The following is a 26,561-nucleotide window of genomic DNA, read 5'->3' as shown; positions in this document are numbered from 1 at the left end:
AACAGCCTCACCACGTCACACTGACAGCCCCACCACGTGACACTGACAGCCCCACCACGTGGCACTGACAGCCTCACCACGTGACACTGACAGCCCCACCACGTGACACTGACAGCCTCACCACGTGACACTGACAGCCTCACACGTCACACTGACAGCCCCACCACGTGACACTGACAGCCCCACCACGTGACACTAACAGCCTCACCACGTCACACTGACAGCCCCACCACGTGACACTGACAACAGCCCCACCACGTGACACTGACAGCCCCACCACGTGACACTGACAGCCCCACCACGTTGTGAATTTACACCAATACACCAAATACACACCGTTTGTATGCACAACATATGAGGCAGTCCTGTCCGCGGTAACACTGGGGTGTGCAACAATTCACACTTTGCAACAACAACACCAACAATCCCTTTTACACAAACGGCAAAAATTCATACAACGCACGCATTTCAGCAGTTGCATTAAAATCGTTCGCGAAACGTCCAAAAATACAGACTTCATACATGTGCACCGGTGCGCTTGTTTTTTTTTTACTCGCAGGGCGAGCGAGGCTTCGACGGCCTGCCCGGACTGCCTGGCGAGAAAGGAAACAGGGTGAGTCGGTCGTCACGACGTCACGACGTACACCGTGTGCATACGTCACGACGTACACTGTGTGTGTACGTCACGACGTACACTGTGTGTGTGTACGTCGCGGCTGTTGCTGCTGCCTGTTTGTGTGTGTGTGTGTGTCTCTCTCTCGCCGTGTTTAACCCCATCCTGTCCGCATGTTGTAGTCCACAACGGCGACTGACGAGAAAACCCAATCGAGGCAAAAGAGGTGGAACGGCCAACGATGACTTGACGCCCGATTCACGACTATGAAGGAGGGCGGCATCAACATCATCATCGCCGCCGCCGTGGTGGCGGCGACGATGATGATGCACCACTTCGCTACTCCCGATGCAATTATCTGGCCTCAAGCAATCCAGTGTTAGAGTTGTCGCTCTACATCAGGGGTCGGCAACCTGCAGCTCTGGAGCCGCATGTGGCTCTTTAAGGGCTGCTTATCAAGGACCACCTTCTTGTGTTCATCACACAGTGCACAGTGCATTGCGGCTCTTCAAATATCGATTTTTAGTTTTTTACCAAATTCTAAAAAAATGCCTCTTCTTGTTATTTTGATTGCCGACCCGGGATCTACATCAACATCGGCCATTTGAAGAAGAGCAAAATAATATAGGCTGGAAACAAATACAGTAGATGTATCAACGCACACAAAGGCAGACATCATTGCATGTACAAATAGCTCTCTCCCTGCCCTGTCAAGTCGACCAGCCGGAAGTAACTGAATGTGTCGCCACGTTTGTCACTTAAACCACCAACCCAAAGGGTTCAGAACGTGCGGCCATCCCAAACAGGCAGCAGTGAAATAAGGATGCAACACTTACAGCGGAATGGCCTCATTTTCATCACGCTTACTTTGAGACGTTGGTTCTAAACGACAACTTTGAGTCGCTGGTTCGAAACGACAACGCGGCCGCTCACGTTCAGTTCAGTTGAGCTGGTGGCCTGGATAAGCCTGAGGAGATCATTCGTAGCTGCAATGTATGTGTTGGTAGATGTGCCCCCTATGTGTCTGACAATTCCCAGGCGTATTTGTCGAGGGCTTTCACACACTCAAGTGTTTAATTGCTAAACGAATGCGAAGCCTCGTCATTAATGTGACACGTTCCAACCGCTCGCTTGACACACGGACGCATCCCAATGCACGACGCTCCGGAGACTTTTTTGGATCTAATAATTGGTCATAATAAAAACATTTTTGGGTTTGATTGCGTTATTATAAATGTGTCGCAACCCTCCACCACCAGACACGGCCAATCAGTAAAAAATGTGTCACGTTGACAAAACGCCGATTAGTTACTTCTTCAGCCCACTGGTGTGTTTGAAGAGTGAATCGACAACATTTAGAATGTGAGCACGACGTTTCACTGGCAATTACATCCAGCATCTTTGGGCTGTTTGCCAGAATAGTGAAACCATCCACCTGCTTCCGGTCTCAAATAGTGCAGGATGACGTCATCATTGTTGAACCCCATCAGCGTGTTAAACCGTAATACTGTAATTGGCGTTCGTGAATAATTTGCACGAATATATTTTGCATAAACTCGGGCGCTTTAAAATGAAATTGCGTGACAATGCTTATCCGCGCTTCTGTCAACAATATTGTGCGTGAAAGGTCACTTAAAGAAGGACACAATCCCAAACACCAACAGATGGTTGCTACTTTATCGAGTAAAATATAAAGGGGCAGCCCTTGGAAATGTTAATCGCATGCCACTGCTGGTGGAAGAGCCTCCGCTTGAGGGAGTGCCACTGGAACGTATATACAGGGATTTAAAACGTAGGGATTTGAAACATAGGATTTAAAACGTAGGGATTTAAAATGTAGGGATTTAAAATATAGGGATTTAAAATGTAGGGATTTGAAACGTAGGGATTTAAAACGTAGGGATTTCAAACGTAGGGATTTCAAACGTGTGATTTAAAATGTAGGGATTTAAAATATAGGGATTTAAAACGTAGGGGTTTGAAACATAGGATTTAAAACGTAGGGATTTAAAATGTAGGGATTTAAAATATAGGGATTTAAAACGTAGGGATTTTAAACGTAGGGATTTCAAACGTAGGGATTTCAAACGTAGTGATTTAAAATGTAGGGATTGGAAACGTAGGGATTTCAAACGTAGGGATTTCAAACGTAGGGATTTCAAACGTAGGAATTTAAAATATAGGGATTTAAAACGTAGGGATTTAAAACAGGGATTTAAAACGTAAGGAATTCAATCATAGGGATTTACAACATAGGGATTTCAAACGTAGGGATTTCAAACGTAGGGATTTCAAATGTAAGGATTTAAAACGTAGGCTTTCGTAGCCATTACAGGGGTCCATACTAGTTCACGGGTTATGTCATGTAAGTAGTTTTATTTTTACATTGTTGACTTTAAATTCTTAAGCCACCATTGAGGACATTCTGCGTTGGTCAAAATTATAATCAACACGTTGGCACATAGAGGTAACAACATTCACAAACGTGACAATCTAGTCAGGTGCTAGCGGGTTTATTTGAAACATTCTGGCATACAACTACCACCACGGGGCCCTACACCAAAGATAAATACTGGATGATGAAGGGGTATTCGACCGTGGAGATACAGAAGCCAAACTACCAGTGATTGATTTCTAAAATCCTTCACTCTAGCCGTCGGATAGGAGAGGCCCAGGGCCATCGCGACCCCCTTAACTGCTCTCAAATCCCGTCTCCGAGCTCCGTAGGCGAACGATGGAGCGAATGCCAGCGAGCACCGTGCCATGAGCTAACGAGTGTGGCTGAGACTCCGCTAGACGCCGCTCCGGCACGCCACCCAAATTGTGAGCGGTCGCCACCTGTCCCGGTTCAACGCGGAGTGTTGCGGTCATAGCTCGGAAATTGACATCTTTGTGTTGGGTGCCACAAATTGATTTGTACCGACATCTTGTGCCGGTATTGTGTTGAAGGTGATGACAGACCTCGACTGCCTGGGATATATATTAGATATATACGACATGTCTGGTCTTGGTCTATAGTGGGAAAGGTGGAAAACTCTTTCGTCGAGTGGCTGTGGTTTTCAAATTAAGAATAATTGTTTCGTCTTCTTCTTCTGTCACATCACACCACTCAGTGTGAGACAGTCGTTGACGCACGAATCCGGGACGTGCGTGCGCGTGCGTTCAAAATAGCAATCGCTGTACATTGTCCCGTGTCCTCCTTTTAGCCCACATTCATACCGTTACTTGGAAGTGGTAAATGCCCGTGGCTTAAGTGCAGAAATCGCTTAACTGCGCTGCAACCACAAGCTCAACGCGAATCGCCATTACAGACAGAACGGCCAAGTGAATCATGACCTGTTGACCTCGGAACGAATGCATTCTACGTAGGGAATGTATACGCTGTGCAGTAAAATTATATTTGAACGAGCGATTGAGCCGGGATACCGGTTGTCATGGATACATGCAACATGTAATGACACACTTCGGGGTGCCATCACTTCCGCCGTAGACCAAACCCAGACCTGTCCCTCAGTCAGCACGACGTCTATCGTCAAAACCGCGCAGTTTGCAATCATAGAGTTCAACAGAACAATACCGATACCAAATCCCGCGGTGCAAATCAATTCCTGCCACCCAACGCAACAGGCGCCAATCCCTGGACTCTAGTCGGGTCAAACCCGGGACAGGTGGCAACCCCCCCTGTACGCACAACATGGTGACGTGTTTGTGACGCGGGTGGAGCGACGGGTGACGTCACAGTGCCACGTGCTCATCGGTGCTCTTGCCTGCGACTAACTCTCCCGCTTGCTCGTCAACGTCGTCGATTATTCGCTTCGCGCAGCCTTGGGACACGCGGCTTAGGTCACGTGCCCTGTACAAGATAAGTGCGGTTTGTGTGTTTTTTTTCTTTGTTTTTGTGCGGGTTCTGTCAACTTCATCCGATAGTTGACCGCGTTTGTCACTTGTAGGCGCACGTGTATTGTATACGCGTGTGTGCGCGTGTGTGCGTGTTATTGTTTGTGCGTGTTATTGTTTGTGCGTGTTATTGTTTGTGCGTGTTATTGTTTGTGCGTGTTATTGTTTGTGCGTGTTATTGTTTGTGCGTGTTATTGTTTGTGCGTGTTATTGTTTGTGCGTGTTATTGTTTGTGCGTGTTATTGTTTGTGCGTGTTATTGTTTGTGCGTGTTATTGTTTGTGCGTGTTATTGTTTGTGCGTGTTATTGTTTGTGCGTGTTATTGTTTGTGCGTGTTATTGTTTGTGCGTGTTATTGTTTGTGCGTGTTATTGTTTGTGCGTGTTATTGTTTGTGCGTGTTATTGTTTGTGCGTGTTATTGTTTGTGCGTGTTATTGTTTGTGCGTGTTATTGTTTGTGCGTGTTATTGTTTGTGCGTGTTATTGTTTGTGCGTGTTATTGTGTGTGCGTGTTATTGTTTGTGCGTGTTATTGTTTGTGCGTGTTATTGTTTGTGCGTGTTATTGTTTGTGCGTGTTATTGTTTGTGCGTGTTATTGTTTGTGCGCGTGTGTGTCTATCTGTGGGAGGATCTTGCGCCACCAACCGAGTTAGATTCCCGCTCGCGGCCAACACCAGTGACGATTATCTGAACTGATCCTGGGCCTCTGCTAGGTCGACTCAGCCTCAAATGAGTACCTGGGTGTGGTGTGTAAACACCTGCTCCACATCTACTATGCCGGCCTTCATAGGCGCTCATTGACACCACTTGCACCAAAGGTCTATGAAGGCTATCAGGGTGATCTTTGTCTTTGTCGCAATGTGCTGAGAACACCCAACTCACAATTGGTAAGGGGTCGTGAATTCGATTCCTGGCTGGGGCACGACTCAGCCGATTGTCATCATCATCCATATGAGCTTTATCAACATAATCATGGAAGTGCCGCTTTGTAGGAAGTCGACAGTGGTTGTCACAGGAATGCACCTCTCTTTGTTTTGGTAATGTGGAATTTCCACCACGGGTTCAGGGCCACCAGAGTCGGATGAGCACCACCCCATGCTTGTTTGGCGACAGGGCAAATTAATGAGTAATAATTCGTAGGTTGTTATAATCGCCCCTTGCAGGCGAGACAATGTTTATAGATCTCCACGCGAGGCACAGAAGCGTTGTCTTCACTTAGTGCTGAATGGTTCCCAGTGGCTATTGATTAGATTACAGACAGGATCTGCCAAGATCAGCCCCCACTTCATCACGTCTCAAATGAGTTATATAATTTATTTAGCGTGAACATTTGCGACCTGCAGCAGCTGCAGCAGCTTTGTCATTTGCAGAACACTGTTTGGGTGCCAGGGTGGCAAGATAGTAATGACCTCGCCTGGTATACAGGGGCAGCATGGGTTCAATCCCGACCCTGACACCTGCTGTATATTTGGTGTTTGCCATGTCTCTCCCCGTGGACGTGTGGATTTTTCTCCGGGTCCTCTAGTTTTTCCCTCCACATTTAGAATCCACATTTTGGCTGCCGTAAAAATCCACCTCATTGAGCCATCATTCGTCGCTCATAAAAAAAGGGTTATGCTGCTCAGTGGGCCTTACCTGGTCAAATAAAAATAGTTTAAATCGTTTAGCTAGTGTCGTTTTTAGGCAGGTCGTCGCGTAAGCCCCACCTGCGGAAGCGTTGCTGCACCCACAAGGAGGCCTTGGCCAGTTGGGAAACCCATTGAGCAGGGCCCAGCCGCAGCGTCGAAGACCAAACCCCAAGGCGGACGGACCATTGGGTCGTCCACGAGGAGTTGGTGCTGCCCTTGTTGACGACGAGAGCCGCACGTCGCGTCAGCACGACCGCGCTCTGGTTGTACCCAATCTACCCGGACACTGGCCGCTGGCTCAAGGACGCCCACGGTGGCTGCAGCCCCTGGACGTCATCAAGTTAAACGACATTGAAGTGAATTGACATCAAATGGGAAGAAAAAAAGTTGAAGCCTTACTCTTTATTCCTGTAGGCATTGCTCGGCTCTTGAATGCCATCGGCCTTGCGTAGGAAAGGTCAGATCGAAGCGTGTTTACGCAAACGTGCATCGGCGGGGCAGCGCCCATCCCTGTGGTCCATCCCTGAGATATTGGTGGAAATGGCACATTTGTTGCATCTGTCAACTCGTTATGGGACACGAGTTTCATTCCCACTCACGGCCAGCACCAGTGACAATAATCTGTACTGGACTTGGGCCTCCTTTAGGTCGACTCAGCCTTAAATGAGTATTTTTTGCAGTTTTCAATCATCGCCACTCAGGAAAGAATATTGGTCGGGCATGGTGTTGGCCACCCATCCCCTCGTGTGCCGTGCCGGCCTTCGTAGGTGCTTGCTAACAGCACTTGCCCCAAAAGTCTGTTCAGGCTTTACGGGGGATCTTTGTCTTCTTGTATGTATCTGCGTGTATGCATGCATGTGTACATACGTGTGTTTGTATTCATGCATTTATATGTATCCTTTTGCATACGTACATCTCTGTGGATGTTTGTGAGCATATGTTTGCATTTGTAAACAGTATGTATGTATGTATGTCGACGTTTGTGCATATATTTGTGTATATCGGTGCATGCATTCATCTGCGCATGGATACATATGCGGGTGTTTATCTGCACGTGTATATATTTGCATTTACTTTGTGACTGCGCATCATTGTGCTACTTGTGTGCTTCTATCTTTGTATTGTAAGTGTACGGATGCACACGCATCCGTACACTCTTATGTGCACATGTGCGCGTGTGCGTGCGTGCGTGTGTGCGCGTGTGCATGTTTGTGTGCGTATGTGCGTGCGTGTGTATATGTGCATGTGTGTGTGCTCGTGTGTGTATGTACGTGCGTGTGTACGTGTGCGTGTTCGTTGGCCTCTTACTGCCTTTCTTTAATTGGTTTGACCGTTCACTCCAGGGTGACAATGGACCACAAGGACCTCTGGGCCCAACCGGAGAAGATGGACCGAGGGTGAGAATGAATCTCTTGAGTTTCAGCAACGGTTTTGGGCGCGTTCGTGCGCGTGTGTGTCTCTGTGTTGGTGGGTAGCGGTGACGCCGCAGTGAGTAAGCCCACTCCGCTACGCACCTGCCATCTGAGCTCAAATCTCAGCCACAGACAACGTCAGTGGGGTGCGATATCCAAACCCGTCCTGGGCGCATCCATCGGTTGTCTCAGGCTCAAATGAGTACCTGGTATGGTGTGTGAACATCAGCACAGGAGGGGCGTGGGCAGTCAGGCGTGGCACGAGCCGCACCAGCCTGTCGTGCACCCTACAAGCCTTAATAGGTGCTCACTAACAGCACTCACACCAACAATCTGGAAAAGGCCAGGGGGAGGGGGGCGATGATGGTATTTACACATCGCACTGTATCTGACAACTTAGGTTCGATCCCTGGCCAATACTCGCATCACTGGTCGCATTAATTGGTACGTGTGGCCTGGGTCCCCTGTGGGCTGGCTTAGCATAACTTAGCACCTCTGGCTCCGGTGAGATTGCGAGCAGCAGCAGCAGCAGCAGCACCGACACACTGGAGCGGTGGACGTGTGCGCTATGATTGGATTCGGCACATTCACAAAGAACCCTTTCCTCCCGATGCTATTTTACGACACTCGTTTTCTAGAATTGTATTCGAAGGTCAAGAGGTCATCACAACAAATGCAGTTGATGCCACAAAACCTCGCCCTCAGCTCCTTGCTTCTTCTAAATCCTACATTTGTTGTAAAGTCGATGTCTGATTATCAATACAGTCTCATCTTCATCATCATCATCATAGCCACCATCTGCCTCTGGGTTTTTCCGATTTTTCCACTGGTCCTGGGCCTCCCCTAGGTCAATTCAGCCTCAGTACGTCCTTCAACAATTACTTCGCTCTCATCATCACCATGGCGTTAGGTCTTCCCCTTGGCCGCACACCTCTCGGTGCCACTGCATTGCCGGTCACGGTCGCTTGCCCTCCTTCTCCACCCTACACTCACATCCCACCACCCATCGCAAACCTCCTGGACATTCTCACGCCTAAACTGCTTTCCTGCCACCTTCGATTCGGAAACTCCGGGTTGAGAACCCAACATCATTGTGAGATCCCTTGAGATGCCTCGCATACTCCAGGTGGGTCGGTACCAGCGGCATGGCTATCGGGCGTGCAGACAATGCAACTTCACCAGGGTTCCCTGACGCAGAGGCCAGGGAGAGCGCGGGGTGGAGGGGAGTGGAGGGGGGTGGGTGCAGGCAAAAAAACTTGATACAGCAAGCGTGCGGTGACGGTTCCACCTGAAGACGGAAGCTTGTGTTGCCTCCGAAACGTCATGATTTTTATTTTATTTTTATTTTACTTTTATTAATTTAAATTTTGTACCTACGTGACTTTACCGAAAAAAACACCTAAGAATATGGATAGGGGGGCCCACCATTTCATACTTCAATTCCTTCCACGAGAGCACCATGGCAACCAACCGTGCGACGCCACTGACCTACGCTCAACCAACGCACCGTCACTCAGTACTCAAAAGGTCAGAACCCTCTAGTTGGCTTTGTTAGAGCCCGGCCCGGTGGATCCCGAGGGCGAGAGGGACAGGCCCACGGGGCTCTCGGGCTCAGATGCTCGCCGGCTTTTTTTTTTTTATCCGCCGCCGAGCGAAGAGCGACGGCAGAAAGCCGAGCCGGCTTCGTCCGCTCCGGGTTTTGCGGCGTGCGCCCGCGTGTTGCTGTCATCTGTCCGTGCCGGTTATAATCACGACGCGGGCCTCTGCAGAGACAGGGAGGGAGGGAGATTGACGTGGCGGTGTGATGTGCACTCGCGGTCGCATAAAACCTCGGCCGCTTTAATGAGGGATAATACAAGCGTGTAAAATAGCAAATTTTTCTCACTAAGCCGGAGCAGATTTATTCATTAAAATCTAACAGACAGAGAGACAGACGTATCGGTTATTTTTCTGGAATAGGTGTGATTGGTCTCAGACGATTTCAAAGGACCGTAATGCAATCCTGCATTTAGTATTTTAAAATTAATGTAATATATTGACTCTTTATGATTCCTTCCCGCAAATTAACATTAATCACATTGCCGCTGAATTTATATGCCTGGGAATTGGACCCCGGGTTTGCCGGGATCATCGTGCACCATAGTGAAGCCAACCACGACATTGATAATGAACAAATTGTCATGCACGCAGAAATAAACACTTGCACACATTTAAGCGCAGTCTCCCTGGTGACGATGTTTACACACCGCACCAAGTACTCATTTGAGGCTGAGTCGACCTAGGGGAGGCCCAAGGCCGGTTCAGATAATTGTCACTGATGTTGGCCGTGAGCGGGAATCAAACTCGGGTTTCCGAGTTTGCAGCGCAGCGCGCTAATCGCTGCACTGCCCACTCCCCACACACAAGAATACACAGACATCATTAGACCTCCTTTGCCAGTACCAAAATATAATAGTAGGGTTTTTCCCCTTTTTTCTGGCAACAAAATTGAAACCTTTAACAAGGAATCGTGTGTGCATTAACACAGACATGTATAAACAACAAATATTCATCATGTAGATTTGCAGAACATAGGGATAAACACTATTTGCGAGCACCTATGTTAGAAGGCGAAACAAACAGAGGGTGGTGTGGCGAGAAACACGCCGGTCCACCTTTGGTCTGCCCAGTGCTAATGTCTCACACATCACCCAAGGTACCCGTTTAAGGTTGAGTCGACCCAGGGGAGGCCCAGCACAGGTTCAAGACGCCACTTCCCACCGATGTGACTCACAGTCGGGAATAGAACCCGTCTTGCCAGCAGCACGTCTCAGTGCACGGACCGGTGCACCACCACCACTCCTCTCACTCAGCTTCGCAATATAATTGTGATGATTGTGATGACTGTGGTGACGATGATGATGGCAGTGACATTGATGATGATGACGATGATAATGACGGTGTTGATGTTGATGACTGTGATAACAATGATTATGACGGTGATAAACGTGATGATTATGATGACGATTATGTTCATGAAGGTGATGATGACGATGACGACAATGATGATGGTGACGGTGACGGTCATTATACCGACGGTGACAATGACGGTGATGACGATGCTGTTCTGTGTTTGGCTTCTAGGGGGAGACTGGAGCGACGGGCTCCGCTGGATTGCCGGGCGAGCCTGTGAGTGTCATCACACGCAATCCACGCAGCCCATCATCTCTTTCTGGCCGCCAAAATGGGAACTATTTAGTGGAAAGCCAAATATGGTTACACAGTACTGCGGAAAGGGTGGTCCGCGTGAGTGGGGACGCTCTCACTTTGACTTGTCATATGAACGGCATGGCACTCGCTCGAAGGCATTCGCTGGTTCCGTTGAGGGGTCGTTGCGCATTCGAGGCTCATAGTGGTCGCGTCGCAGACTCGGAGTCCAGCGTTGCGCCGCATGCGGTTGTCCCCGTGTGCTCCGGTTTCCTCCCACCCGTAAACGTTCATTCATTGGCTGATAGCACCTTAATAAGTGGAGAACCGCAGAGCTTGGAGGGGGGAGATTTGGCGCCGGCTCATCGCCTGGCTGCTGCCTTTCCCGCTCGCCTGCGGTTCCTCCTCGCGGCTCTGAGTTGCTCTCCCTCTCTCTTCGGAGCAAGCGAATCGCCGCACGGCGCATTACACGGTGGCGTTACTATTCGTATGAGTGGTATTGCCGGGATCTTTGGCTTATAGCCAGGCTTTAGCTGCTTTTGATTAAATCAGGTTCTAAATCGGGTAATTATAAAGGCACAGCTCTGCAATGTTCTGCTCGTGCCACCGCTGGCGAAAGGGGCTCTTCGAGAAGGGAGCTTTAGCATTTTCCCCCGATGGTGTTTTGGCCTACTCTTCCTTTCTTCTCGAGTGCAGCCAGTTGATGTGTGTATCATGTGCGAGGGGAACCAGATTGGCCCGGAGGAAAACCCATGCCTCTGAGGGGGTAGCACTTGGAGAGTTGATTCACTTGGAGACATTGATTCAGAGCAACCTCCTTGCTGTACTGCCATCTTTTGGCCGCCTCGTATGCTTGCAGGTTCGGAGCTGCAGGCGTGCAGGATTTTGCGATGATTGTGGCGATGATGATTGTTTGCTCATGTTTCCCAGGGACCAAGAGGCCTCTTAGGACCCAGAGGACAACCAGGCAATGCAGGACCTCTTGTGAGTTACAGTTGCTTAATAAACACGACACCATAACGATAGCAACAGCGTCATCACCATAGCAACAGCGTCATCACCATAGCAACAGCGTCATCACCATAGCAACAGCGCAATCGCTATAGCAAGAGTGCCATTGCCGTAGCAACAGTGCCACCACCATAGCAACAGAAACATCACTATAGCAACAGCACCATCACCAAAGCAACAACATTATTGCTATGAAAGCAGTAGAGTAGCATTGTCGGTTTAGCAATACCACCATCGTCATCATAGCAATCGCATCATCACCACAGCACCGTCATCATTATAACCGCATCAACACTTTGACAACACCATCATCAACCAATCAACGGCATCATCACCATCGCATTAGCATCATGCATCATCACGCTCGTAATATCGCCATAGCAACGGTATCATCACCATAGCAACACCAGATTTGGTATAGCAATGCTGCTTTTATATCAGCAGTCTTATAACAGTGATAGACACGTCATGTTCACTGCAGCAATAGTGTTACCACGATAATAGAACCCTAATTATAGCAACAGCCTCATCACGATAACAAAAGCATCATCATAGCAACAGCATATTCAGAGAAGACTATCAACACGATTGTAGGAACCTATTCGCTATTGCAACTGCATCCCTATGACAAGATCATCATTTTGGCAGCAAGCTCATAACTATAGCAACAGCAACACTATGGCAAGATTACCATAACAACAACCTCATCTCTCAGGCAATCACATCGCTGTAGCAAGAGCATCATCACTATAGCAACAGATCCATCGCTATATGGGTAGCGTTACAACTAACATTTGGTGAATATAAACTACTTCGTGTTATTTTCTCAAAGCATTTTGTCCAGCAATGTAGTGGCACTTGGCTGCTTATTTATATTATCAACGAAATACACATTGGGACACTTTTCCAAACAAATATTTATATATTTTTTGCCGAACTACTTTTAAACGAATCGAAATTAATTCAGAAAGCACGGTATTCGAAATGTTTAATATGCCATAAAATATTGGGGAATCTGGAACATTGCGATCGACGTTCAATGTTCTTTATTTTGTAATTTAAAGTTTATACACGTATGTATTAAATTATTTATGCCGGGAATAAAGCTCCGTCCAACATTAATGATGTTAAACTGTAGCACTTAACTAAAGAGCTAAGGTAAATTTTAATTTTCCGCAGTTGAAATGAAAAAGTTACGGTTGGTGAATTGTGCATTGGAAATTATCCCGTGTGCATCGGTGTATGAAGTAACATGATGAGATGTGTTCAACCCTGACGAGTAGCCTAATGTAACGAGCAGAGTGTGGGGCGTCTTCTCGACAAGATGTAGACGTGTTGTTCACGATGGACAGGGACCTAACCCATGGATATGGAACACACACACACCCCAGTGGACACACAAGCACATGCGTACACACACACACCTACGTACACACACACCTACAACAACAACCGCCACTAAGTGGCGGTGACGTCACCACGACGCTTGTGCCAGGCTATGTGCACCTTGAGGCCACGTGAAGTGTCGAATGCCCGCTGGCAGGAGGTTACGGTGCAGACCCAGGTGCCACGGGTCGACTAACTGAGACGACTGAGATGACTGGCTGATGCACCACCTGTGCCCCCTACTGTGCCAACTTGCTGAGCTTTATCCACCCGGCGCTCCGCTCGTTGTTGTGAGCGTAGCTCCTCTGCCACACATACACACACATACAGTCACACACACACATACACACAGTCACACACACACATACAGTCACACACACACACAGTCACACACAAAGACAAAGACACACATGTACAGTCACACAGACACACAGTCACACACACACATACAAACATCGGCTTTTGTCGACAAAGGGACATTCATTTTCCACTCAGAATCTCAGGCAGCCGAGCACATTGGGTCACAAGAAATGACCAGTCAGGCTGCCGTGCCCTTGCTCGCTTGGCTCACGATGATAACTCCACTCGCCCGCTTGTCTGCCTCTCGTTCTTAGGGACCGCCGGGGACGGATGGTCCATCTGGCCAGAAGGGGAACGTCGTAAGTGAAATTATCCACTCTTGTGTCAGTTGTTTGGGTGGGGGGCGGGGGGAAATAAGAAAACTTTGTTCCGTCGCATTTAGCTCCGGCAAATGTGGCTGCATTGTGCCCGCCGGATGAAGGGCGGGCAACGGTTTGTAAGCGACCCAATTTTATGATTCTTGAAATTGACAACATCTGCAACAAATTATCCCGGATTGCAAGAAACTACGTTGCTAGGTGAAGCCCCGTTTACAATGATTTTGGTCCTGGGCCTCCCCTAGGTCGACTCAGCCTCAGATGAGTACCTGGTGTGATTTGCATGCATCGCCACAAGGGAGACAAAGGCGGTTGGACGTGGCATTGGCCACCCACCCCTTTGTGTGCTGTTCCGGCTTTCATAGGCGCTCGCTCACAGCACTTGCCCCAAAAGTCTGTTAAGGCTACACGGGGGCCTATGTCTCGTGAATAACTAAGACAATTTCATATTTTCGAGGGTAGACTAAGAGTCAGCCCATAATCATCATCGATCTGGGGTATATACAATTATTACCACTCTTTGGGAAGTTAACAGACGTCATGTTAAAGAGGACTGGCCCTTGGTACGTGCACGTGGAACGTCTGGTGTTTTTTTAAACTTCCTGCGGGCCAATGATATGAATCATTGCCAATGCATGGTCTGTGGACTATTACGCATGAAAAACATCAACAGATAAATTACAGCCCTACGTCAATCCGCTGCTGTTTGAAAGGCCTCACCACGCCGGGCTCTGTGGCCTGGTGAACGAGGGAGGGGCATTGGGCTGATTCAGATATCACTCGTCACTTGTTTCACTCACCGCTGATGTTAGCTATTATGCGACCGCTCCAGCTCATTATGCAGTGTACATATAAAACAATAACAACTACCCATAGGCGCACACTCATTTAAATTATGGACTCTGATGGCTAAAATGTATTTCAATGTAAAAATGTACCTACGTTGAACTTATTTTGCACCGTACGTAGCCAACCATGCTCATGTCCATATGCTATGTTGATTTGTGCTGTGGGTGTTTCTTTATTTTGTGCAACACGATCTTCTCGTTGTGCTGCTTCCGTGCCATGTCCGCTGCTGTCACGTTTGCCGCATGTTGTTTGACGTGTTTGGCCCATTGGCCCAGTGCTCAGCAAATGTGTAAAAATAAGGAAACGAAAACGTCACTGGAACAGCAGCCAGTGCAACACCAGCTGTGTCAGAGAGAGAATGCCCCCAAGATGACTGATGACTTCACAGAATTTATATTAAAATCCCTCCAACAGCTTCTTATCAGCATGAAATAAATCATTCGGTGATGATGCTGCTGCTGCTGCAGCATTTCCTGTGGTGCATGAGCACAAATTAACACAAATCTCAACACATTCTTTGTCGATAACACGGTGGCCCTGAAAGGCAAAGCATGGATAATAGGAGATGTTTCGGCTAGTCGTCCCTTTTTAGTTTTTGTTGCGATGATGAAGAAGGGCCAAGAAGGGCCATTGCCCGACATATCGCCCATTATGGAGTTTGCCTTGTAAGGTCACACACAGTGTCGTTGATGAACGTGTTGTGTTTTTGTCTTGTCCACGCTAGTTGGTTCACATTGTTACAAACCCTGCAGGGATTGTGTTCTTGTTCTCCTTTGCAATTAAATGGGAAAATGGCAATCCGCCAAGCTGGCATACGCCACATTCGGTAGCAGTGTAATTATGGTCGTGATAAATATGGGGCGGGCATTAGCCAACTCGGTTTGCTTCCTTTTCCAGCTTTATTTGATCACAGGTGGCGAAGAGCTCGACATAGACGGTGAAACGATGACCGGATCCCCACACATAATGTCTAGAGCGACAGACTTAACAGGCTTGCCTTTCTGAGACACTAGGAGCTGCTGCAGTAGTGTAATGGTTCGCCCGTGGATTTGCAAATCCAGAGGTTGCCGATTCGATTCCGTCTTCCGGCACGGCAGTTGAAACAATTGGACCCATTTATGAAATCGGTGCATTCGTGACTAAAGTTCCACTGGAGATGGTGAACAGTTCCTGACTTTCAGAACGGGTAATTGATTCAGAAAATGGTTACCACTTTACCGTTATCGTTCAACAAACCGAGTACAAACCTTGGAACTCAGAGGTTCTGGCCCAATTCAGAGGTTCTGTTGAATGCCCCAAGCTACTCAAACAAATGGCAATAATCCCTTCGGGTCATTGGGGAGGATTTAAATAGCAAAAAATGTGTCCTATCCATATCCATCTCCACGTAAAAAATATATATAAATATTTATCATGCAACCCATCAGCCGCATGGCCTTCTTGGAGTGCGGGGATTCAGCAGCATTGTTTCAAGACAAGCAAACTCTGGACCTCACGAAGAGAGTCGGGCTTTTCGATTTAAAGCTTTCGTGACTGCAGGGATTCATCTTCTTGGTTCTTTCGGTAAAGTCACGTAGAATAAAAATAATTAAATAATAAAAATGAAACATTATAAACGTCCTGAGAATTATTTTATTATGTTTTATTTTTATTATTTTATTATTTCCATTCTACGTGACTTTACCGAAAGAACCAAGAAGAAGAGAGTCGGGCTTGATTGAGTTATAATGCACACGAGGTGCAGTCAGTGCCGTTTTCTGTCTAGAGGGTGGGTTGCCTAGTGTGAGATCTGTCGAGGGGGTGAGCTGTCTGCTGGGTGAGATGTCTACTGGATGAGCTGCCTACTGGGTGAGATGCGCTCCGCTTGCTTGCCTGCTCACGCTCCCACTCTCCCCACCTCCCTCAGGGCCTCCAAGGTGAACCTGGTCCTCCCGGCCAGCAGGGAAATCCTGGATCTCAGGTGCGTCGGCATGACAACCTTCCTCGGACACACCAAGCACATCATCATCAACATCTCCGTTACTGAGGACGCCTCAACAGAGAACATGTGTTCCCTTTTCATTGCATAATCTGTTTCTGGCGGTAGTAGCAACGGCTAAACATCGAAATGCAAAAAAATTACGCCGCAAATTGTTCAATTGGAATCACACAGTGCAACACCATCCCCGACTGCGGCCACTTGGTAGGACCCTCGTGAAAAAGTAGTCAAACAAACTAAAACAATCAATTTTATTATATTTTACCAGTTGCTAATCATGTGGAAATGTACAGCAGCTAAAGCATGTTTCTAAAGTTTTGAGATTCAGTGAGGCTTTTCTGGAAGATGTGTCGACAGTGTAGCGAGGCGAACACCTGAATTTATAGAATTATGGCTACTTATTCCCAACACAAGAATGTCCTAAAAATAGTGTTGGGACTTAGTGAGTCTTTCCTCCACGTGGCACCGTCGTTACAACACAAGACTTAGAATAGGAAGGTTGTGAATACAGATATTGGTGCTTAGTCAATCAGCCCATCATCATCCATTAAGTATGAATAAAATAGGTACCAGTTTGTGAGACATCAACAGTGGTGATTCCATGGATAGAATGGTCCCTTCAATAGGAATATTGGGATTAATATGATTTGCTCAGGACCACCAATGAAGATAAGTGCCTACCCACGTTTAATTTTAACGTTGATTCCAGTATTATTCTGGTATGAATAATAATAATGGAACTTTAGCTGACATGAACATTCGTGAAAGTTTTTAAACGGATTATCGCATGAAGTCCGAAGGCTGATTTTTCGCAAGCTCGTTTAGGATTACAGAATATAAAGCTGTACAGAATCCGGAAGACATTCAAAATGCACACATTTTTCAGGAGGCAATGTACGACTTTTAAAATGCACTCAATTCATTGTTCGCGATGTCCCCGCGCTATCTCTCCATGCAGCTGTGCTCATCGCCCATTGGGTTTTCGGATGTATCCGTCGTCTGTTATTAAAATACGTAATTATTTATTGAACGGGAGCACCGCGCTCGTCTGATGATAATGCCGGGTGAAACAGGTCCTCCTAACAGCCAAGCGTTAAAATGAAAATCGCTCGGCGGAGAAGAGAGAACAGACAATTCCGTCGCTTATTAAAGCGCTTGTGTCACGCACAATGCCTGAAAAAAAACGTCCAGATGTCACTGTGCTGAGCACAGCAGCAGTAACAATAACGGTAACAAAAGCAAGCATCATCATCATCATCATCAAATGAATCAATAAAGACATCGTCATGCACTGCCTGGGCACACCAAGAGGCCCAGCGAGTATTGCCGTTTTCAAGATAGCATTTTCTCTTTTCTCGGTTTAATATGTTTCTCCTATGATTGGATTATCTTGTCGTTCCACAGATGGTTCAAATGTTACGCAATAGAAGGACCTCTCCTTTTTATTTTATTGTCGACTTCCAGTGCTGATAAAATAACTACCTTAATATACGTTTTTGGGTTAGATTGCGTTATTTATAAATTATGAATAATATTGGTCGCGAAAGCCTACGTGTTAAACAAAATAACTACCACTTTGTGGGATGTCAATAGTGGCGAGGTTCTTTGTTTAATGCTCGTGGTGTCTCCACTGACCTGACTAAAACAAGTCTACCCATAATGCAAAGTAAGTCAACATTTTAAAATGTTACTTTTAATACAAATTAGTTCATGAAGCGATGCCTATTTAAACCATTGAATGGTGTGTCCGTTACTCAATAACCACCATTAGGTAACTATTGATGTGCCAATTTAAACCCTGTTAATCAGGAAGATGGTGTAAAGTACTGTCATCAAGCCTTACCATGCTCTCTGTCTCGCTGGACTCTGTCTGTGTGCTATGAAGAGAGGCCATCACCCAAAACCTCACACATTATATATTTTATTTTCAAAGGTGCAATACGATTGACGGATGTGTTAGCTTTTCAGTTTTTTGTCTTCAAATGAAGTCTGGTTCCAACATGGCAATGTGGAATTTCCCTACCAGCCCTGCGTCGCAAATAAAGACGCGCTCTTAATACTCACACCTATGCACATAGACGCAGACACACACGTATAGCATCACGCAATAATACATATACAGATACACACAGTATGCAAACAGGATCAGCATATTTATTTATACTGGAGGAATCCAATAAGCTACGTACAAACATACTCGCATACAAACGTATTTGCATACATATACACACACCCACATCATCATCAGCCATGATCAATCCACTGCTAGATAAAGACCTCCCAAAGCCGCCACCGCTACCTCTCACAATCCTGCGATTCAACAATCCATCTCAAGCACTTGCACACGAACCGACTTAAACCCACGCACACACACCCACACGCGCATTGTAATACATTCACACAAAATCACAAAGACACACACACAAACACACGCACGCAATTTGATACACTCACACAAAATCACAAAGACAAAAACACACGCACACACGCATTTTAATACACTCACACAAAATCACAAAGACAAAAACAAACACACGCACGCAATTTTAATACACTCACACAAAATCACAAAGACAAACACACACACACACACGCATTTTAATACACTCACACAAAATCACAAAGACAAACACACACACACGCGCACTCGTGCACAAACACTCACGGATATTGTCTTCTCGTCTTGTGATCTCTTTTTAAAGGGAACCCCAGGACCTCAGGGATCTATTGGCATCCCGGGAGAGAGGGTAAGGAGAGAACAACACAATTCTTACACACACACACGCACACACCGCATACTGCTGGGAAGTAACACGCAACTGTGATCACATCTTTGCGCTATCACCCAGGTTTTCAGCCTGTATCGTTACTTAGCGTTGTGGACGTTGATTTACTTTCTTTACTATTAACCTTTTAATAATTTAACAACAAACAAAGGAGGGCTATTATGGTATTGGGGCAGCTTGGGTTTGTGTGAGGATAGTAGCAGAAGCAGCAGCAGCCAGTCCTCGCACAGACCACGACTCACGGCTAGCAGCCACAGCGCAGCGCTGGCTTCTCTGAGGTTAGATCGAGAGAGAAAAATGCTTGATCATTTAAACTTTAGAGTAACGAAATGTCAAGTAAAGTTATCAATGACGGGAACATGGCAGTTACTTGTATCTGACCAGGTGACTCGCTGGCAGAGCGAGGGTCTCACAGTCGGAAGGTTGTGAGTTCAAATCCTAGTTTGGGGTTGACTCGGCCCATCATCCCTTTCGGGGTTGATTTAATAAGTACCACTTTGTGAATAGACTTACCGCCGCCATGTGAATGTGGAATTCCCACCATTGGCCACTTGGCTGTAAGCAGCATTGCTCATTTGAGCAGGAGATCACTTTGACTTCTTGAACCACGAATAATTAAGTCATTGGATACCTGCTACTTTTTAAAATCATCCAGCCACCAGTATGGGTACACGTGTCTGTGTGCGTTGGCCGTGCCACTGGCCACCCGCCCCCTCGTGTGCCGTGCCATCCTTCATAGGTGGTCGCGAACAGCACTTGCCCCAAAAGTCTGTTAAGGCTATACTGGGGATATTTGTCTGTGTGTGTCGAAAGGGATAAGGATTTGCATGCATTCAAAGCTGAAATGCAAATATAATCTTAAAGCGCCTTACAAGAAAATGAGAAAACACAAAAACACCAACAAAATAACGATAATGCCGGATAATGACACAACTTAGAACCTGCTCACTCGCTCACATAATGAACACCACTGGCACCAAAGGTCAGAACCAACGAAATGCAATGAAACGTTCCAACTTCACAGGGTGAGATGAAATTCCAGACCAGTGTAACCTCGTATTCTCCACAAACCACACCGGCCAACGCCAACCGCCTCTTACCACACCAACAGCCCCAACAGCCCCAACCTCCTCCCTCCTCCACCACCAGTACGAGCAGAAGAAGAAGGGAACACAGACAGAGGGGGCACCCTGAGAGAGGCCCTGCTGCTCACAGTCACGAGGCAGCTCAGACTGGCACCCGGAAATATGGTTGCCACCTGTTCTAAAGTTCCCAGGAAGTCCTTTTAGTGAAGTAGCTGGTATACAATGCTTTCCCAGAATATAATGTTTCATTCCCCTCCCTCTCCATTTGCATAATAATGCTAAATAGACCACTCAAGACAACGTAGATGCACGTGGTTTTCCCCTCCTCCGATATTGTGAGATTCAGGTTTCCCCGCTCTATGCGGGTTCGGTTGGGGCGATGTCACGTGGTGTGTGCGGCTAACCTGCGTGTAAGTGGATGTGCCTTCTGTATGTGTATATAAGTACGAGCGTGCGTGTGTGTGTGGTGTGTGGCTGTGTGCGTGTGCAGGGTCCCTTAGGGAAACCAGGACTCCCAGGACTCCCCGGATCTGATGGTCCCCCGGTGAGTATGGCGGCGACACAATATTAAACACCTCCAGACAGGTACTAACACGAGCGGGAATCCCATTGAGAATCGGTGGTAATACATTGCATTACTTTCATGGAGGGGGTTTGCCAAAATACAGCGGGTTCTTAATGAAGAGTAATTTTGTGTACAAGAAGTGTTCCACAACCAATTGACACGCCGGCCCCCCACCTCACCCAGTGCCCCCCCTCCTCCTCAGACGTCCTCAACCCCCCTGCCCATAGCCCCCCCCCCCCCCACCGTGTGCCCCTCAAACCCCCCACCTGCTTACCCCTCCTTTTTGCACACACCCTCTTGCAATGGAACATGCCTCTCCATTGTGCCTATCCACTGTGGCTATCCATGGTATGATTTTGAAATCACAAACAGAGACAGTGTAAATGATAACGTGGATAAGCAGCACCAGGGCCAATAAGCCAAACGAGCCAATTAAATGCTACAAAGTTAACATAATTTCGACCTCGCTTTCATAAACTACATATACTAAGATTGAAATGCCTGCTCGTTCGTTGAAATTAGTGGAGTGCTCTAGGAGGGGTTATCTGCAAGTGCAAGCATTCAGTCGTGCAGACGGACAGGTTATTATGGCAATGTGCTCAGAACACTTAAGTATGTTGAACTTCTTTCGCACCATATGTAGCCAACCGTCCTAATCGAAGATGCGAGAGAAAGACAACAAACAAAACCCAAAAACAGTTCTAAAGAAACGAGTTTTCAATCCAGATGATTTAAAGGTGCGTAGCTCCAGTGGCTTCCTAATATCGGAAGGAAGAGCGTTCCAGACGGCCGCAGAAGCGCATTTGAAAGTCCGCAATGCAGTGACCGTCTTTGTTCGATAGTTAGCCAAAAGCAGCTGCTTTGAATGTGACCGGAGTTTGCGTGATGGTTTATACTCCTTGACGAGATCAGCAAGGTGTTGTGGTTCATTTGTGGCAAGCACTTTGTGTGTCACGAGTCGCTCACTCGCGACGAGAGAGAATGACTCGGAGGCACGAGGAATCACAGATGACCAATGATCACGACAGCTCTGCAGTCCTATATGTATGAAGATGTTTTCAGTCCATTAATGAGTGTTTGGAGGAAACCGGAGAACCACCTACGCATGCGAGAGGGCAGCATCCAATCCCATACAGATGAAACACACATGGAGATGAATCAACTTGCTGTACTGAAATCTCCCTGGCAAGCCAGGGCATGACACTTCAATGTCCACACGAAGGGAGTTAGACAACATTCGTGCAATCCACCAACCCTTCGCTGCCTCCACAGAACAGGATTACTGGCCATGTGCATAGCCACTAGCGCCCGGCACGTAGCGATGACAGGCAGCTTCATGAACGGTGGTGCAAAATGGGTACGAAGGCAACAACGTATAAAAACCAAGGCAGATGGTGAGACGCAAATGTACTTGCACGGACAAATATGTGCCTGCTTTCCGGCCAACACAATCTCGATGATAACAGCATCCAACTGTGAAGATTGGAAGAGCCTTGCATGTAATTCCGGAAGCAATCTAAAGCAGTTACATTCATAACGTCTGAACAGCACGCCGCCACATGCACCGTTTCGTCATATATATATTTTTATATATATATGGAAAAAAAAAGACTTCACGCATTTTTAAATCAAATGTGCAAATGAAACACTTCTCCACACACGTGCACGTTTCTGCCAAATTGGACGTCGCTCTATTATCCTCGGGCAAATGTGATTTTTTTTGTCTCACGAAAGGAACAACGGTTTGAGAGTTATACACCGTGTGGAGAAAATAAACTGCACTGTATGACTGAGAACACCCAGTAGCGAAATACACCATAGTGTGACAGTGTGGTGTGACACACCCTGTAGTGTGACACACCCTGTGGTGTGACACACCCTGTAGTGTGACACACTGTGACGAGTGACAAGTAGCGCCACCCAGCACCGGGTGAGAGAGCCCCATTGAAGTGACTCGGCAGTAGCTCTGTAGCGTCAACTTCCGAGGGCTCATTCCCTGACACGACGCGAGACTCTGCCGGACTGGAGGCAGCTCCACTCAGAGGTTCACGTTTCCTGCTTCACCTCGTAACGCGACTCGGGAAGCAGTTGGAAGCTGGACGTACTCACTCCTTATATAAGCACAGTTCTGATGTGAGCAACGTTTGCTTAGATTGCACTGGTGGGGGGCAAAGCGACTCGCAACTTCTGATACGAGAAAACTACTTCGGATATAAGGACAGCTGGCCTTGCTCACAAGTGATGTGCTATTGTTTAGACTATTGCATAGGCTCTGCATGTCTATTAATGTCATATCGTTCATTTGTCAAAAAAAAGTTCCCATCCCAATTTTTTTTTTATTTTTTTCATCAGAGCCACAAAAGTAACCCATTAAAAAAATATTACTTTGGAATCACTATGTGTGTATGTTGAACTTCTTTCGCACCGTACGTAGACAACCGTGCAATTTGGAGACGAGAATGAGGGTTAGGTATCGGGTTGGGATTCGAAGGATATTGCGTACTGTAGCTATTACACTGGTCAACAACAAAAAAACACATTTTTTTCGGCCTGGACTTTTGCAGCTGTTTTAGACTAATTTCAGGATGCTGATTCCAAATCTGTTCTCAGATTTGCTTTATCATTTTTATGCTATCGGCTTACCCCATTTTCATTGATTTTACCCAAAATTAACTCTGTCACTTATGATTACAAGTTGATGCGAGTCAGTGACTGCTTTAGTGTTAAAATATGGTGCTGTATTTTTAGGATAGTGTGTTTGTAATATCATTTTATGTAGATATCCACATTTATTTCATATTTTTCTTCTGCAGTTTTTATTGAAAATGCAATATTTGATATCTCAAAAACCTGATGTGATAGACAAAAACTGATGCCAGATTTGGAATCAGCACCCCAAAAAACCGTTGGAATATCTTATGCCAGAAAAAGTGTGTTGACCAGTGTTATTTTTGATGGCCGGGTGGTGGTGCTGGCTATGCACGTGGCCTGCAATCCAGCACTGCGGATGCGTGGGCTGGTGCATCCCTTCCCGTAGGCGTCGAGGTGCCACACGCTGGCTCGCCAGGAGAATGCGGTCCAGCAAGTGTGGACTAATCTACATCTGTTCCATCTGTATGGGATGCAGCGATGCCCGCTCCCATGTGTGGCTTTTCTCCAGGCACAACAGTGTCAGGGTTAGGATTTGGGTTTTGGTAATTGCAGGATGTTAAGCATGGACAAGCAGTTTAGGTTTCGATTTAAAGCTTCTTTCGTGACTGCAGGGATTCATCTTCTTGGTTCTTTCGGTAAAGTCACGTAGAAGGGAGATAATAAAATAATAAAACTAAAACATAATAAAATAATACAATTCTCACGACGTTTCGGCCACAACGCAAGCAGCCGTCGTCAGGTGAAGAACAGGTCTGTCGGAAAGACAGCGTCTGAATGAACGCAACCAAGCAGTTTAGGGTCAGAGTTAAGATTGTGAAACGGGTCAGGATTATGTTCGGGTGAGTTATGGCTTCGTCAAAATCATCATCTCATTGTTCATCCGAGTCCAGAAAAGAGCATTCACTGTTTGCAAATCCACGAACATGTGCTGCTCACCGCAACATCCCTCCCTTTGCATTAAATACCATCCCAGGAAGGGAGCTGTCACTCGCAAATTGGGACAATGATTGCCTGGCTTTGTGCTTTCGTTCCTGCGAGGAACATTTCTCCCCCCCGCCCTCCGCCCACAGTTAAACGGATTCCGGTATGCAGTGCAAATGTGTCGCAGCGACCCGTGGCATGTACAACTGTGTGGCTCCGTGCTTACAACCAGGGCGGTCAAAGCATCCGTCGCTGACCGCCATGGAAATGTTCCCCGTGCCTCATGCAGAAGAAGGTTCCAGAACGGGCATCGGTTTTCTTTTTGTAGCTAATCAATAGCATTCTGTCTCCGGCCATGGCCTACAGCCAACCTCTGGGTTGGGCCTGGCCCTCTGGACCTAGGGTTTGTGGTTCCATTCCCATTCGGGGAGGCACATACGTAGGGTGCACACGTACGCGCACGTATTGATGTCAGAATCAGAATATTAATTTATACTGGAGGAATACGATGAGCTGTAAAGCTCTTTTTCACAGATGTCTGAACGTCGCAACAACAAACAGTACGCAAACACGATAGGAGTGCAATGTATAGCAAAGGTAGACACATCACTTTTATATGAATAAAACGAACGTATGTTTTATCTTACCAGGTAAAGCCCACTGAGGTATTAACATATTTTTTTAAGAAACGACCCAGCCTTAAATGATAGTTGTATACAAACACAAACTACCTACTAAAATATACGAATGCTAATTAGGATGATCGCTAAGTGGTAGTTCCAGGAGGCATTGGAACAAACACAGCGACACAGGTGAACTGTAAAACTAAAAACTCTATCTTCTTAATAGGATTTGTCTGTATGTGTGTATTTACATATGGATATACGTGTTTGCATTCAGGTGTTAAGTCATGTGTGTGTGCCTGCGTCTTTGTGCCTGCGTCTTTGTGCCTGTGTGTGTGTCTGGTCTGTAGGGTCACCCAGGCAAAGAAGGTCAACCAGGAGAGAAAGGGGGAGCCGTGAGTACCTCTTGCAGCCATCTCTAGAACAAGAGGCTCATAGTGGCCTTGTTAAAGTCCCTGAGCCGGCAGTGTCGAGATCGGATGCAATGCTCTCAGCCTTGACCAGACCACCAACTCAAGTTCTGAATGGTCTGTACAAAGGCTGATAGGATTGTACATGCAATGTGGTGGTCACATGACAGACACGCATGCGAGGCATGATGGGGAGTCGGCCTTCCTGCTGTTTGTGAGCAGCACACCTTATCGCGCTGTTAAATCCATTTGTTTCCAGCCCTCGCGCGTTGCCTCGCTGTGATGGGATTCCCCACGATTTACAGAAAGCGTTGGAATAGATTTGGGCTGTAAGATCCTGGATTTGATCCCTGCGTTTCACCCAGGGGCTGCAGCCACTGCGACTGCTGTCAGAACACCCCGAAAATGTAGACACGGCTAAGATACAACCATGACATTTTTTTGACGCGTCGTGGCATTTTTGAGTCTGTGTTTTGTTGGCCCCCTTTGAACGAGGCGCTGGTTATGCCGATGGCGGAACCTTAGCGCTGCACAGGAGTGCACAGCAGTCGGCTGAGCGCCGAGTCGGTAGCCAGGGGTGGTGTAGCTTTCACGCAGTCGTCGTAGTGCAGGAGAGCCCCACTTATCCGTGGCTGAACTTCACTGACCCCGTAATCTACGCAGTAACCACCGGGGACCATTCGTGAGCAGTGCCCCCCACAATGTCCACAGTACGACATTTTTCGTGCTCATTTCTGAGATCTAAAAAAATATACGTGTACTAAAATACCGGACGCGTGACAAGCCGGGGAAAAACCACTCCTGGTGAGAGAGATCCGCTGAAGTGACTCCTCAGAAGTAGTTCTGTGGTGTCAACTTCAAGGGCCGTTCCCCAATACGACGC

The 26,561-nt window shown here is 47.0% G+C and overlaps 1 protein-coding gene across 2 annotated transcripts in view; it reads left to right on the top strand.

The window, feature by feature from the left end:
• Positions 1–26,561, top strand: part of LOC144734060 (uncharacterized) — a 258,027-nt gene that overhangs the window by 120,837 nt on the left and 110,629 nt on the right. For both annotated transcript variants that reach the window (XM_078616112.1, XM_078616111.1), the window contains exons 19-27: positions 560–613; positions 7,481–7,534; positions 10,673–10,717; positions 11,666–11,719; positions 13,747–13,791; positions 16,565–16,618; positions 19,339–19,383; positions 20,998–21,051; positions 25,619–25,663. In XM_078616112.1, coding sequence (XP_078472238.1) covers positions 560–613; positions 7,481–7,534; positions 10,673–10,717; positions 11,666–11,719; positions 13,747–13,791; positions 16,565–16,618; positions 19,339–19,383; positions 20,998–21,051; positions 25,619–25,663 — 450 coding nt within the window. The remainder of the gene's footprint in view (positions 1–559; positions 614–7,480; positions 7,535–10,672; positions 10,718–11,665; positions 11,720–13,746; positions 13,792–16,564; positions 16,619–19,338; positions 19,384–20,997; positions 21,052–25,618; positions 25,664–26,561) is intronic.

Source organism: Lampetra planeri, chromosome 49, assembly GCF_965212315.1.
Source record: "Lampetra planeri chromosome 49, kcLamPlan1.2.h2, whole genome shotgun sequence".
Lineage (NCBI taxonomy): Eukaryota > Metazoa > Chordata > Hyperoartia > Petromyzontiformes > Petromyzontidae > Lampetra > Lampetra planeri.
The sequence above is the reverse complement of the archived record's forward strand: the minus strand, read 5'-3'. Positions and strand labels throughout refer to the sequence as shown.